This window comes from Sminthopsis crassicaudata, chromosome 3, assembly GCF_048593235.1.
Source record: "Sminthopsis crassicaudata isolate SCR6 chromosome 3, ASM4859323v1, whole genome shotgun sequence".
NCBI classification, from domain to species: domain Eukaryota; kingdom Metazoa; phylum Chordata; class Mammalia; order Dasyuromorphia; family Dasyuridae; genus Sminthopsis; species Sminthopsis crassicaudata.
The window spans coordinates 529,221,009-529,237,793 of NC_133619.1; the positions used below are offsets into that span (position 1 = coordinate 529,221,009).

At 33.0% G+C, this 16,785-nt stretch overlaps 1 protein-coding gene across 4 annotated transcripts in view; it reads right to left on the bottom strand.

Annotated features, from left to right (window-relative positions):
• Positions 1-12,115: 12,115 nt before the first annotated feature.
• The window catches only part of CUL5 (cullin 5), an 89,726-nt gene continuing 85,056 nt past the window's right edge, over positions 12,116-16,785 (bottom strand). For all 4 annotated transcript variants that reach the window (XR_012488405.1, XM_074304335.1, XM_074304336.1 and 1 more), the window contains 2 exons: positions 13,972-14,095; positions 12,116-13,270 (listed from right to left, as the gene is read on the bottom strand). Coding sequence is in view for 3 of the 4 variants with exons in the window: in XM_074304335.1 (XP_074160436.1) it covers positions 13,076-13,270; positions 13,972-14,095 (319 nt within the window). In the remaining variant the exon portion in view is untranslated. The remainder of the gene's footprint in view (positions 13,271-13,971; positions 14,096-16,785) is intronic.

The window sequence follows — 16,785 nt, forward strand, 5'->3', positions numbered from 1 at the left end:
CCGATGGGTATCTACTCAATTTTTAATTCTTTGTCACCACAAAAAGAGCTGCTAAAATATTTTTGTACATTTGGGTCCTTTCCCCATTATAATTGTAGTGTGCTTTCTAGAGCCCCCAAGCTGAGGTGCCACAATATACCATCTTACTGGAGGAGTAAAGAAGGCAGGAGACCACGAGAATGGGGGAAATATGGAGTCTGTTTATTCCCAGTTCTTTCCTTTTTATACCCTCATACCCTTATATAACCAAAGCAACACTGGACATGCACTAAGTATATACTGTACATGCAGGACCACATGAACAACTTGCTTGTACATAGTTTGCCAACTGGTATCACTCTGCTTTAATTACAACACAGGTGGTCATGCCCTGCTTGACTTCACAGGAAGGCCGAGAGTCCTTAAGGGAGATGGGGATCCAAACCAGACATTATCAGCAGGTTCCCTCTGAGCTGAAGGGTCTTATACCTCACTCAGAGTTCCCCCTATGGGGGAATACGATAATGATCACTATTACTCAATAACAGTAATACTAAATCAAAGGATATGCACAACATTAGTCCTTTGGGAATAATTCCAAATTGCTCTCCAGAATGGTTAGTTCAGTTCACAACTCCACCAACAATGCATTAATGTCCCAGTTTTCCCACATCCCCTCCAACATTTATTATTATCTTTTCCTGTCATCTTAGACAACCTGAGAGATGAGGTAGCATCTTAGAGTTGTTTTTTTTTTTTTTTGTATTTCTCTATTCAGTAGTAATTTAGAGCAATTTTTCATGACTACAGAAAGCTTTAATTTCTTCATCTGAAAACTGCCGGTTCATAATTTCTGACCATTTATCATTTGGGGAATGACTTTTATTCTTATAAATTTGACCATATTCTCTATATATTTTAGAAATGAGGCCTTTATGAGAAACACTATAAAAATTGTTTTCCAGCTTTCTGCTTCCTTTCTAATTTAATCTAAAATTGTACAAAATTTCAAAAATTTAATGCAATCAAAATGACCAATTTTGCATTTTATAATGTTCTCTATTTCTTATTTGGTCATAAATTTCTCCCTTCTCCAAATATGTTACAAGTAAACTATTATTTGCTCTTCTAATTTGCTTTATAGTATTATCCTTTACAGCTAAGTAAAGTACTTATTTCAACTTTATCTTGCTATAGGGTGTGAAATGTTGGTCATTGCTTTTTGACATATTACTTCCTAGTTTCCCTGCAATTTTTGTTGAATAGGGAATTGCTTTCCCAGAAGCTGAAATTTTTGGTTTTACCAAACAGTAGATTACTATAGTCATTGATTATCTTATCTTGTGTACCAACTGGTTTTGATGGCTGCTACTTTATAATATAATTTTACATATGATATGGCTAGGCCTCATTTCTTTGCATTATTTTCCCCATTAGTTCTCTTGATATTTTCGATCTTTTGTTCTTCCAAATTACTTTTATTATTTTTCTAGCTTTGTAAAATAATTTTTTGCCACTTTGATTGTTATGGCATTGAATAAGTAGACTAACTTAGATAGAATTGTCATTTTTATTATATTTGGTCAGCCTACTCATGAGCAATTGACATTTTCCCAATTGTTTAGAGCTGTGTGGAATATATTTTGTAATTGTGTTCATATAGTTCCTGGGTTTGTTTTAGCAGGTAGATTCCAAATATTTTATATTATTATTTTTTTATAGTTTTTATTTACCAAATATATGCATGGGCAATTTTATAGCATTGACAATTGCCAAACCCCTCGTTCCAATCTTTCCCCTCCTCTCCCCACCAGATGACAGGTTGACCAACAAATGCCAAACATTCCAAAGTATAAATCAAATACATGTATACATGTTCAAACAGTTGTTTTGCTGTACAAAAAGAATCGGACTTTGAAATAGTGGTGGACAGTAATTTTAAATGGAATTTCTTGCTATTGGATTTTGTTGATGATTGGCTTTTGGTTTTACAGAGATACTATTTATCATTTTGAGTCAAATTCAATTTACTCAGCAATGAGTGTTGCATCTTGTCAAAAGTTGTTTCTTCAATAATTGATAAAATCCTATTATTACTTGCTTTTAAAAACCCCTAATATGGTCAATTATATTTATTTTTTCCCAGAATTGAATCAGACTTGCATTCTTGTTATAATCTGGCTTGTTCGGTGTATAATTTCTGTGATGTTGTATTTTATTCACATTTTTTGGGAGGCAGGGAGGGAATTGATATACATTAGGGATATTGATTACTTTTGACTGTCCCTGATTTAGGCATTTATATCATAACAGGAATCTGGCAGGACACTTTCTTTTCCTATTTTCCCCAAGTTTATGGGGTATGGGAATTGTTCTTTAAATATTTGATAGCATTCATTTGCAAATCCATTTGGATATGAGCTTCTTTGGGAGTTCATTTATGGCTTGATCAAGTTATTTTTGAAATATAGAATTAAGTACTTTTTCCTATTCTGTTAATGGATTTGATTTTTTTTTTAGTAAATATTCACTCATTCTATTTATTTATGGGCATTTGTTGGCTTTATATCATTTTTACCTGCATGCCCAAATCATTGATCCGTTCATTCTTTTATTGATGAAAGGATCTAGAGATACAAGTTTCCCACAAGTAATGTTTTTTGGCTGAATCCTCAAATTTCCAGTATGTTGTCTCACACTGTTGTCCTTATCTTTAATGAAATTATTTTCCCTCTCAACTGTGTTGACTTATATTTGTGCATCTCTCCCAAGATTCTTTTTTCCCTCCTTTCCATTCTTTTATGAATATTATACAATCACTCCGACTATCTAGACTTCTTTTTTGATACCTAATAATGACAGATTTCTAAAAGAATATATGTATCATCTTTCTATATAAGAATGTAGACAGTTTAACCTTGTTTAATTTCTTATGAACTCTCATATTTGTCTAATTTGGTATTCAGTTCTGATCTTTACATCTAAAATGTTTAAAAAGTTTATCAAGGTCCATTTTTGCTTCCCCTCCCCCCCCCCCAATCCCCTCACCAACTTCTACACTCTTGAAATGGATTATATTCACTTTTGCTGGATAAATTATTCTTGGTTAAGTTAGATTTTTTTTGCCTTTGGAATAACATTTTCCGGGCTTTCTGCTCCTTTAAAGTGATGACTACTAAACTGTGTGTGATCCTGACTATGCTTCTTTGTTACTTGAATTTTTCCTTTCTGGCTGCCTGTAATATTTTTTACGTCTTTGAATTTGGAAGCTCAGTATATTGGTTACAACATTCCTGGTAGTTTTCAATTTCCATTTTGCCCTGACTGTAAGAAATGTAATATTTTGTCCAATGTTTCTTTTAATCATGACTTTCAAATGGTCCAATTATTTTAATATATATTTTTATTTTCAATTTGTTTTCTAGGGTGTTTTGTTGTTGCTAGATTTACTGTCAAACTTCATCTAAAAGTTATTTATATTTCAATTCCCTTACTATGCATTCTCTTACCCTCTTCTTCACTTAACACTTTACTTAAACTGACCTCGGACCTTTTCTTCCTTATTTACTCTTCCAGACCTCGAAGTAATAGAGACTATTTCTTCCTATTCAGTACTTCCTTGATTTTGGGTCAATGTCCTGCTTTTCATCCCATAATATCAATATTTACTTCTTGATCAAATACTTAATGTGGGACTTTCACACAAGTTTCTGTCTTTGGTTTGCTCCTCTGTTCTCAATAAACTGTTGGTAATATAATTCACCTGCCCAGCTTCAACTACCAACTCCATGAAGATTATCTCAGAATCTTATATCTGGTTTTAATTTCTCCTATGGGTTTGTAGACCTGGATTTCCAATTGTTTAGGAAACATTTCCATGAGGACATCTGCACTCAAGTATAATTTATACAAAACCAAGTTTATTCTTTTTCCTCAAAAATTTTTCTTTCTTGTCAGTGACACCACCATTCACTGTGTCCCTTATTAGAACCTGAAAGCCTGACTCTTCTTTCTCAATCTCTAACATCCAATCATTACCAAAAGTCCTGCTAATTCCACTTCCAGAAGACAGTACATCTCAGGTAGACAGAATCATTTTTTTCCTATTCAATTCAACAAGCATTAATTAAAGCTTACTATGAGTAAAATATAATGACATGCACTGGGAAATGAAAACCAGTTACTGACCTCAAGTAAAGCTTTTGGAGGAATAAAAATAATTATGTTAATAAATAGAAAATAAATTGAGGAGAGAATGAACACTAACCACTGTAGGGGTTGGGATGTAAAACAGGAAATGCTTCCTTGGGAGGTATAAATGAATTTCTCCTAAGAAAGTTAAGAGATTTAAAAAGTATAATTTTTTCCTCTCTCTCACTTTTTTTCTTCCTCTTCCTCATCGAAAACGTTAAAAAAAAAAAAAAAGTCTGGTGCAAATATGTATGCAAACAAACTTCTACAATAGACCACGTCTAAAATATATGTCTCGGTCTACACATGAAGTCCAATTTTCTATCTGGAGGCAGATAGAATATTTTATCTTAAGTCCTCTGAAATTGTTGTCATTGTATTGATTAGGTCCCAAGAGAATGTGTATAATGCATAGGAATGAGGCGCTGAGTTTAGAGAATTGCAAATAGGCTAGTTTAGTTGGAACTTAGTGTATGTAAAGGAGAGTAATGTGAAAGGTAGGCTAAGGCCTTATCATTCCAAACTGAAATAAATGTCTGAACATAAATGACAAAATATAAACCCTTAGAAGACAACCAAACATCAAAACATGAAATTTAGGTCAAGATGAGCCAGCCATACTACCTAGCAAGTCAGTTATTTAAGAATATAAAGTGAACACTCATTTGACAAATACTAGAATACTAGAATTAAGTGAGCAAACCTTCAAAATTTTAAATAGAATAAGGACAAATAACTTCCTAAGGATTAAGTTAATTTTGAATTTTGCTATTGCAAGATAAAGCAGATGGACATAAGTCAGAAGTGTCAACTTCTTCAAGAAAAGTTTGATAAATGCAGATATATTAACTCTATAATTGGTTGAGAGAAATTAAGTTCATTTTTGCACAATTCTAAACATGCTTTTTTACAAAAAGTTCTGTATTTCTTTGATTAGTTGTTTAAAAGCAATGTGCCATTTTCTTTTAAGTTATGTTTTTATCTTTTCATTCTTTTATAAATTTTTTTTATCATTCATACAAATGCTCCCAGTACAAAGCTAAAACAAGGAAAGGAGGTGACAGAGACCAGAAATTGATTCATTCAAATCTCAAGAGAGATAGGGCAGCTTTATGGCTACAGCAGCAGTCCTGGAGGCAGAAATCCCCGAGTTCAAACCTATTCGTGCAGTCATGGGCAACTCACTTAACCTTGTTTATCTCAGTTTTCTCGTCTGTCAAATGAACTGGAAAAGGAAATGGCAAACCATTTCATTACCTTTTTCAATAAAACCTCAAGTGAAGTCACTATGAGTTGGACATGATTTAAAATAATTGAACAAATGAAATATCTTCCACATCAAGAAAATCTGGACTTCAATCCTGCCTCTAACATACTAGTTGTGTGTGGGTGACAATGAGCAAATTGTTTTTTATCTGCCCCAAGCAATTCTCTATGACTATGATATAGGAAGAAATTGCCCATCTGCAAGGGAGATTGCCATACTTTCAAAATTACAGGCAGGGCTAAAAAACATCAACAATAAGTCCAAACTAAAAAGATAACCCAAAACTATAATTGCATTTTTTTCAAAGGAGCTTTGGGATATTTTGTGAAAACTCATTACCAAAGTAAAATAAAACCACTTTAATATTCAAACATGACAGAATGTCACAAAAACCAATTTATGTGAGTTAACTTGGACCTCTACAGAGCAAAATGATAAAGGGCATTTTGTTCAGTCTATTTTTCAAAATGAACATAGGACAATTTATATTTCTCAGCTAGAAAACTGTCTTCTTCAAATCTGAGTGCATACTACATACCTGTCAGATTGGCTAAGATGATAGGAAAAGATAACGACAAATGTTGGAGAGGATGTAGGAAATTAGGACACTGATACATTGTTGGTGGAGCTGTGAATGGATCCAGCCATTCTGGAGAGCAATTTGGAATTATGCTTTAAAAAGTTATCAAACTGTGCAAATCTTTTGATCCAGCAGTGTTTCTACTGGGATTATATCCCAAAGAGATCTTAAAGGAGGGAAAGGGGGGTCTGTGCAAAAATGTTTGTAGCAGCCCTTTTTGTAGTGGCCAGAAACTGGAAACTGATTGGATCCCCATCAGTTTGAGAATGACTGAATTAATGATGGTATATGAATGCTATGGAATATTATTGTGTAAGAAACGACCAGCAGGATGATTTCAGTAAGGCTTGGAGAGATTTACATGAACTGATGCTGAGTGAAATGAGCAGAACCAGAAGATCATCATATATGGCAATAAGACTATATCATGATCAATTCTGATGTAAATGGCTCTCTTCATTAATGAGAGGATTCAAACCAATTCCACTTGTTCAGTGATGAAGAGAGCCATCTATACCTAGAGAGAGAACCGTGGGAACAGAGTATGGTACATAATATAGCATTGTCACTTTCTCTGTTATTTCATTTCATTTTGTTTTCTTTTCCTTCCTTTTTGAACTGATTTTTCTTGTGCAGCAAGATAACTATATAAATATGTAAACATATTTCAACATATGTAACATGTATTGGATTACCTGCCAGCTAGGGGACAAAGGGGGGGGGGAAGGTGGGGAAAATTTGGAACAAAAGGTTTTGCAAAGGTCAATCCATGAATATGCTTTGCACATAAATTATTAAAAACAAACAAACAAACAAACAAACAAAAAACAAATGAGTGGGTAAATCTCTCTTGGTTTTTGGTTCTAAGGATAATAGAGAATTCCAGAATTTTTAAAGAATTGCTTGAGAAATCAAATGAATTCATAAGATTAGGATTATGCTAAAGTGGCCCTCAAACATTCAGTCAATCTTTGAACGGCTACTTGCTTTCCCTTTAGTTTTCTGGACCAGGAATAATTCCTGGCCAATTCAGAATTCCTTAACATATCTATCTCAATCGACACACACACACAACATACACACACACATTTTCCTTTTCCCCCATGGATGAAGCTATACTCAAATAAAGAGGGAAAAACAATTGTTTATTGTGCTGTGCAACATTTTTATTTTTTTAGTATCTCAATGCTTCACCAAACATTTAACAAAAGCTAAAGTTTTCTTTTGACTGTGTAGTAGTCTTCTCAAATTTAATTGATGCCCCTTTCCCTACTTTTTAAACTGCTACAAAAACCTTAATCCCACATATCTTGGTTAGCTATTCCTTTCTTTCTGCACTGAAATAGCAAATGATCAAATTATTTCATTAATTTCTCCACTGACAAAATGCCAAAGCTCTCTAATATATAAATAAATTCAAGGGACATTGAGAAATGATGAAGAAAATATTGGTTAATTCTAGTCTGTGAGTTTAAGTAGCACTTATTGCCAAATTCATGTAAATGGCTTTATTGTTTGTCAATTGGAGAAATATGTACCTGATTTTCTCTGAAGGTCTGTATAGTTCCAATGGTATAATTGCATCTTATAAACAGGTGATGAAATTTAGTTTTCATTGAAATAGAATTTATTCATCCTTATCCATATAAACATTAATAAGTTCTAATTATAAAGTAATAATTTAATAACAAAAAATTTTAAGCGCCAAATATATGCACATTCAATGTCATATATACAAAGGGTAAAAAAGAAAGATAAAAAAAGACATGGCATTTGTTAGAACCAAGAAGTAAATTTGTTTATGTACATCAGAACCATTTTACCACTAATGTATATTTATCATGTACTTATCACCAGGACATGCCTAATTTTACAGAATTTGAGGATTAGAGTGAACTTCAGTAGCCATAATTACACACAAAAGAACTTCACTATAACATACCCACAAGTGGTCATCTAGCCTCATCCTGCAGACTTCCAAGAAGGGAAAAGAGGTAAGCCTTTTAAGGCAAGCCATTTCAGTTTTGCACAACTCTAAGCATTAAGTTTTCTTGATATTGAACCTAAATTTGCCTCTCTAAAATTTCCACCCATTTCTCCTAATTCTGGGACCAGAAAAACCCAAGTCTCATTCCTCCTCCACATGACATTTCAAATTCTTGAAGAAGGCTACTTCATGCACCTTAAAACTTCATTTCTCCAATTCCAGTTCCTTTAAATGATATTCATTTGTCGGGGCAAAAGGTCCTCCATCACTCTGGTTATCTTTCTCTGGCCACTCACCAAATACAATACACCAAGAGTAGTGAGATAACTTCCCTAACTCTGAAAATTATACTGTTTTAATGAAATCCAAGGAGGCAGTTAGGTAGTGCAGTGTAGAGAGTACTGGGCCTATATTCAGCAAGACCTGAGTTTAAATTTGATTTCAGAAACTTACTAGCTGTCATTTTCCTTTGTCTTAATCTATTGGAGAAGGAAATGGCAATTGACTCCAATATCTTTGCCAAGAAAACCCCAAGGACAATATTGAGGTGTTATGGTCTACAGAGTCACAAAGAATTGAACAGGACAATATAAGCAATAAAAACAATGAAGTTCAAAATTACATTAGCTTTTCAGGATACCACATCACACTGTTTATTCCTTTAGATGTTACAATCCAACAAACTCTAAGATTCTTTTTAGAACTGCTAGCATTCTTTTACCTGACATATGTATTTTGTAGTCAAGTATAGCCCTTATGTTTATTGCTATTGAATTTCATCTTATTTGGTTTAGCTTAATGCTCCAGCCTGTCAAAGTCTTGGTTCTTTATTATTACTGTGTGTTAGTCATCCTTCCTAGATCTGTCATCTACAAATTTCATGAACATACCATTTATGCCTTTTTCCAAGTCAAAGATAAAAATGTTAGCAGTTCTGGGTTAAGTATAGAGACCTAAGATACTCCATGAAAAGACCTCTTGCACAAAGACAATTGAATAATTTTAAAATAACTTTTTGAATTTGTCTATTTATTAAAAAAAAATTAGATGAATGCAGAATTAGTTGTATAATCTAAATCAGAACTCTCCATCTTATATTAATAGCATTTTCCCTCATCCACTTGTCTGGTATTATCAAAAAAGAAAATGAAGTTAGTTTGGTTTAACCTGCTGTTGATGAAGCTATGCTGGATCAACTACTTTACTTTTTAGATATGTGCCAATCATCTCTTTAATGATCTTTTCAATAATTTTCTCTGAAACTAAAGTCAATCTCTCTGGTCAGTAAGTTTGCAGACTCTGTTCTGTTCCATTTGCTGTCACATTACAAAATGATGGAGAAATGGTTTTAAGACCATATTTTATAACATCTAGCCTTTATTTGAAAATAAAATGTATAACATGAATAAATTCATTGCCACAACATTTTTAATTCTTAGAGCAAGGTTGTGGGTTTTGTTTTTGCTTCATTTAATATGTAACACAACAAACCTAGCACAAGAGATTTTATTCAAATTTTAAAACTGTTTCATAGTAGGACACCAAAATTTCTTGGATAAGAGGAAGTCTTTTGCATTACTTTTTTTTTTTTTATTTTGCAAGAAAATAAATTATACAACTTAAAAAATAAAATTCAAAAATTAAGCAGTACATCAAAATAGTTTAGCTGACTGCTATATGGAAACTGCTACCATTCAAAATTGTACAGCATTATTATCTCGGTATGAAGTGGCACACATTCAATATTGTAAATACCATACATAGATAGATTACAATCTAGGAACTCAAGTTTTATCAACACTCCACAGACTACATATAATGTATATGACAGGAAAGCTTTCATGTACTGTTTATTTCACAAACATGACCTTGGAAGAATTTACAAGATAGCATCCCAGTCATTTACATGAAGATAGAAAAAACACAGTTTGCATTTAAATTAGTAAATCTTTCTGTAAAACTAGCAAATTTCTTGCCCAAATTGAGTTGTTAAAATTTGCACTTTACAGGAAAAATAATATCCTAATGCAATAGGTTTTCTGGCTATTCAGATATTTCTACTAAATTTTACATATTAAAGTGAAAACAAGAAAGCTAGTATTTGTTCATATTTGAACATTTTACTCATGCTCAAAACAAGCAAGAGATACATGGGCCAACCAAAATGAAGGAGACCACCTATGTAATGAAACACATGGAAGACTTGAGAATTTATAAGAAGATCTTCATTAAATCACTGGAAAAGAAAAAATTATAATATTTTTCTCACTGAAACTCATTAGAAATGTAATTTACAATCTGTCACGTTTTTTATTTGGTCAATTTTGTCTCACATCCATTTACTATGGCAGTGTATGTGGCAACATTTTGTTTATACTTTCTAGATGCAGCACCTGTGTAAGCTAGGTCTTTGGAGATAAATATTCAAAGCTAAAATTAAGCTTTAAAAGTGCACTGTTGCCATATTGCAAGTGAAGAACAGTTTTTATTTTATCTCTGAATACTCTTTTTCTCACAAATAACACTTTACTTTAGTTATCTCTCCTACCCCAGATAACACTAGCTTTAAGTGCATATAGGTGAAACTGACCTGATGAAGGATGCTAAACGTGATTCTGCATCTTTAGCAAGCTGCTGGTGTCATTTTGCTTTTTTTTTTTTTTTTAAACATAGCAAAATTTTAGTCAAAACATAGTTAAATAAAATCGAACAATGTTATAGGCACCTTGTTAATTAACGGTTTCCACAAACACTGAAAAGTAGTTAGATAACTTATTGGTTATTAATTTTGTATATATACCAGAAAATTGAAGAAAACTACAATGCTACAGTATTCGTTCCCATTTGGATGCGCAAAATATAATTAGGACATAATTAGCTATGAAACAAAATTTTACAAAATTTAATAGAAAACTTTGCTATGGGCTTAGAGCTACCCACTTTTGTATTTCGCTTGCCTCGCAGGTCAACACATCATGGCTCTCATTCTTAAGTTAAATGACAGAAAGATTAGGATTTTGTAAAAAGTGCTCAAGACAATTATGGCAGAAAGACTAAACTTTCAAAGCGGCGTCAATTTTACCCAATTATTTCCTATTCTGGCATTCTTGTATTACAAGTAAATGTGCCAATATCAAAAGTTTTGTTACATATAAAGTCACCATTATTATTATTACACATTTTAATTTTCCAAATTTCACCCACTGTTAGCCTTTACGTAGCTAGAAAACAAAATGTGCTAATTTTAGTTCAATTCTGAAAATTTCTGGGCTAACATTTTTGACACTTTCAAGCTACCTTAAAAAGTGAACTGCAACATTTTTTTTAACAAAAAATTCCAATTTCCTATGAGTTTTAGAACAGGCATAAGAATATAAATAGCAAAATTTTCATCTAAGGTTTTATTTATTTTCCTTTCTTAATAGCAGCTATCTCCAACATTTGGGGGTTAGGAATTTAGTCTACAAAATGCTCTTGAATGCATGCTGCTAATTATTAATACTGTATTCCTTTCAGTGCTGCAGCATTTCATTTCCTACTCCCTTCATCAAAATCATATTGTTTCTGAAAAATTCGGATATTTTATGTCACACAGTATATAAAATAATTGTTTGCAAGAAAAATTGAAACTTGCACCACGATGAATAAAAATCCAACTTGAGTTTTTCTTCCCAATGGGGAACATTTTTTTCCCTTTTTCTTTTTAAAATTATTATTTATGTCCCCAAGTCTAAAGAACTCGATTACTCTGAGCATCAGGGTACCAGCAACCATTGAAGTTACTACTATCAACTGACTGACAGAAAGAAACAAGGTAATTGCTGCCATATGGATATCTTAACATATTAAGTTAAGCCAAGTATTTGGCAAATTGGCTGCTCATACTAAGATTGTATCAATTCTGCTTCTTTGTTCGTATGTCATCCTATGATGATGATTCTCATATCTCCCACCTCAAAGTGATTTACAGGTTTTTTTTAAAAATGCGGTTTCCTTATCTCCCTTCCTCCCCCCTACAGGTATTTGGGGCTGTAAAAAACAAAATGTTACTAGTATAAAAATAAAAACAGAACAAAAAAAAAAAAATCATGTAAATGTGTCACATTCCAAGTAGGAGGTTTTTGTATTCTTTTTAATGCACTTATCAGATATCTGAAACATAAATATTAATTGTATGTAGCAGATATTTAGATCACAAATATTAACTGTATCACCAAACACATTTAACATATATTCATTTTACTACTGCAGGCCCTGAAAAGCAACTATGTAACAATTTCTTTAAACAAATGAAACAACTAATTTACTTTTCAAAAGCTTTTGTTAAACTTGGCCAAATAGATCAAAATATCCATGTCATTTTACAGCAAACAAAGAAGAAACCGATCTCCTTTCTTAAAGGAAGCCAAGATTTAAAGGATGGAAATATTTTACATTACCTATGTATCATTAGGATCTCTTACCACATACTGAAGCAATATTTGAGCCAACAAACTGATATTATAACAAAGGCATATTTTTTCAACTGTGATGTATATCTCTCCCAAAGTTCTATTTCACCAAAGGTAGACAGTACATTACTCGGTTGATCATAAATAACTGAAAGTGCTGTTTATAGTTCTACTTGCATTTAAAAAAACATCAGTTCTTCAGTGCATGAATATTTGAAGATCATTCTTTGTGCAAGTAATGTTTATCTTTTAAATAAAAAAGGAAGTAAAAGAAAAAAAAAAATACCCTTTCCCAGTACCTCCCCAACCTCCACTTCTAAAAACCTGTAATCCTCCTGATGGGTATAAATGAAATCAACTTTAGAAAGCTCACAATGGGCTTTTCATGAATGCAAGTTTCCTCACAAAACAGCATGCTGTTAAAAGTGTGCAACATGAAAGGAATGCCATCATGCTAATTGATGAATTGGCAAAACATAGTCCATTTGTAAGGTAAGGCAGGAATTTTGATATTTATGTAATAAAAATCCAAATGAGTCAATCTCCAGCACACACTGTTGCAACTGTCTGCCCAAGCACACCTCCATCTGGGTTTTCCACATCTTCCACAGTCTTCAAAATTATGCCATGTATATGAAAGTGTTGATATCTGACTCATCTCTTCTGATATATTTGTGCTCTATAAGCCATTCAATTTGCTCTTTTATCATTTTCTTTTGTGGCAAGAACATATTTTTCAAAATTTCTACTAGTTCAGTCTGTAGTTGAGCATTACTAATTTTCTTTCTCATTTTCATTATTTGGATGATAGCCTCCTAAAAACAGAATGACAGCTTTATTAAGGATTAAGATGTATTTTGACATAAGAAAAATCAAAGAACTCTCTCAAGAAAAATAAAACTGACTCAGAAATGTTATCTTTATTTTTTCCCTACCATCTAGAATGAGATTTATCACCATGAGGATATAAGTAAGACAAGTCTGATGTTTATGTAAGAGATGTATTCTTTCTAACTATATAGCCTAAGAATGAAAATCTGAAAGTCTGAATAATTTGATCCCACAAATATTATTGTTAAATTATAAGTTATGTATAATTTTGATCTGGGTGGCAGGAGGATCTAAACCCATGAAGTCACAAATCTATACAACTAAAAATCATCTGTGTAGATACAGAGGAAATATATTTTAAATCAGGAATCCAAAAGGTAAGAAATTATTTATAAACCTCATAACACATTGCTATTATTATAACCCCTTCCTCAATTTCTTAGGATTTTTAGCAGAATAGCAGAAAAGGGAAAAACACTAGTTGTGGCTGTATCCTACCCATTCTTAGCTCCCCAACTCTGGATCTACTTTCAGCAGTCTCTATTCCCCTATCCAGTAATAAGCGAGCACTTATATCTTTAGAAAAAATAACTTACCAAAAATTATTTTATAAAATGAAGCAGATAAAGATGTCTACCACAATTAGTTCTTTCAAATTTTAGTTATTTCTGTTCACATTACATACCTGGGTTCTTAATATTCTTAGCTGAACTATTCCTTCATTCTCCTCTTCTCTCATTCTTTCTGTGGTGAGTTGCAACCGCCCAATCAAGTTAATTTTACCTCTTTTCTGAACTTTTGCATTTTTTCTGTAAAATGATATTAATAAAAAAGTAATTATTTTACATCAAAATCTCATGAAAGCAAACAATGACAACTATATGGAAAAAAATTTGATATTGTAACTAGAAAACTCAACTATTAAAAAAATTGTACAATACAAAATTTATTAATTCATTACGCAATGCAAGATTTGGAAGAAAAATCTGAAATCAAGTCCAGAGTCCTCGTTTTATAGATGAGAAAAGTGAAGTTCAAAGAAGTACCACAACTTCTCCAAATGTTACATATTCATTAAGTAAATCTTGAACCTAAACCTTCTGACATATATATATTCAAACATTTTTAGGCTCATGGTTTATAGGACCACAGATTTGGAGCTAGAAAGAACCTCAGGTCATATTTTTATAGATGAAGAAATTGAGGTACAAAGTGACTTGCCCAAAGTCATAAAAATAGGAAGGAGCATATTTGGGATTTAACTTAGGTGTCTCCCCTATGTCATGGTGTTTCCCAGCTGGTCTTCCTGGGACAATATGTTAAAATGATTGCTAATCTGGAATTATGCCCAAAGAACTATAAAACTGTTCATACCCTTTGACCTACTAGTGCCATTACTGGATCTGTATTCCGAGGAAATCATAAAGAAAGGAAAAGGACCCACATATGCAAAATGTTTGTAGCAGCTCTTTTCTTGGTGACAGAGAATTGGAAAATGATTAGAGACCCATCAACTGGGGAATGGCTGAATAAGTTGTGGTGTAAGAAGGTAACAAAATATTATTGTTCTATGAAAAATGATGAACAAGCTGATTACAGAAACTCCTGGAAAGATTTACAAACTAATACTGAGTGAAATAAGTAGAACCAGGAAAATATTGTACACAAAAACAGTAAGAATGTGAAATGATCAACTATGAAAGATTTGGTTCTTCTAGGTGGTTCAGTGATCCAAAGCAAATCAACAGACTTTGGACAGAAAATGCCATTTGCATCTAGAAAAAGAACTATGGAGGATGAATGTAAATAAACATATGCTATGTTCATTTCTGATTTTTCTGCTCTGATTTTTCTCTCCCAACAAGATTCATAAAACAATATGCTTTAAAATAAATAAATTTTAAAAAATGATTGCTATGCTAAAATGAGGGCTACCAAATAAATGTAAAGCGAAAAGATAAATGTGTGTTCTACCCCCTCCTCCCCAAAGCAAACAAAAAACAAAGTTCATCAATTTTAATCACTGGTGAATTTTCTCTCTTTTATTCATTACATGAAATCAGACAAGTTTGTGGGGTATTCAAAGTAGCATGGCTAGCCACTGAAAAGTACCAAGAGTACTGAAAGGAAGTGTGATATAGAGGAAGGAGGTCAGACCTTCCAGTCAGAAAGTGCTAAAATCCTGCTTCATACAAGCTGCCTCACATCAGCCCAAGCAGTATAAAATGAACAGAAACTGGAAGTACAGGAACTGAATTGGAATATTGAGTCTTCTACTTACTATCCTGATGACCCTGGGTAAGTCATAGAACCAAAACTAAAGGAGTTAGGTAAGAAAACCTATATTGTTCTAAATCTATCACACTATGTGCAAATCACACAATCTTTCTAGGCCTGTTTTTTCATTTGTAAAGTGAAGTGGAAAATATGACCTTTGAAGTCCTTTCTTCAGATCTATAATTTTACTGGATGCATGACCAAGGGCAAATTAAACAATCTTACAGTTTCTGTAAACCAGATAGAGAACAGATCTTTACCCCAATGAGAGCATGGGTCTGGACACAACACATACCATATTACTCACCTAAGAAAAGTACAAATTGCTAGTTATACTTTCAACTACCCTCCTAGGGAAAAAACAAAAAAACCCGAAGTATTTCAGCAAAGCCTGCAATAGCAACACTTTATTTTCTTGGTAAAGGGCTATATCAAACCAATAAGGATTTATATGGGTAACAGGCAGCATGCTAGGCTACAGGCCTAGAAGAATAAGAATCAAGGAGTCTTGCTTTCCAGAATACTATGTTATACTCAACAGGAGCCACTGATTGTGGCAGAATGTCATATATTTGATTTGGGTTCAGGGATGAAAAAATCTCTGGAGGAATCAATAAATTCCTCCACTTCTCCTTGATAGAAAACAGAGGTTCCCAAAGTGTCAGTACAGCATTCCAGGTATGAAGGCAAACATGTAGAAGGCCTGGAGCAGCTAGGAAAGAGAGTATCACATATGGATAATATGTTATAAAGTTTGGCTAGAGTGTAAAGTGCTTGAATTTCTTGTGTGATACTCTTTTTTTAAAAAAAGAGAATGGACTCCAATTGCAAAAGGCTTTAAATAGCAAACAGAATTTGTTTTATCTTAAAGGTAATAGGGAGCCACAGAAAGTTTTAAACAGATAAGTGCCATGGTCAAACTTACATTTTAGGAAGATTATTTTGGAAGCTATAGGTGGATTGGAAATAGACATGATACAGGGAGACCAATTAGGAGTCCACCACTGTGAGTAGAGGGAAGAGAGAAAACTAACTGGCTATGGAGCAGTGGTGGATGAGAATGAAGGGTTAAAGATGACTCGGGAGTTGTCAACCTACATGTCAAAAAGTAGACTGGCATCCTAAAGAGGATTGGAGAAAAGAGAAGGGTAGGTTAAAACAGAAAGATAATGAGTTATACATGATGGGTTTGAGAAACTTATGACACACTTAACGTGAGCTG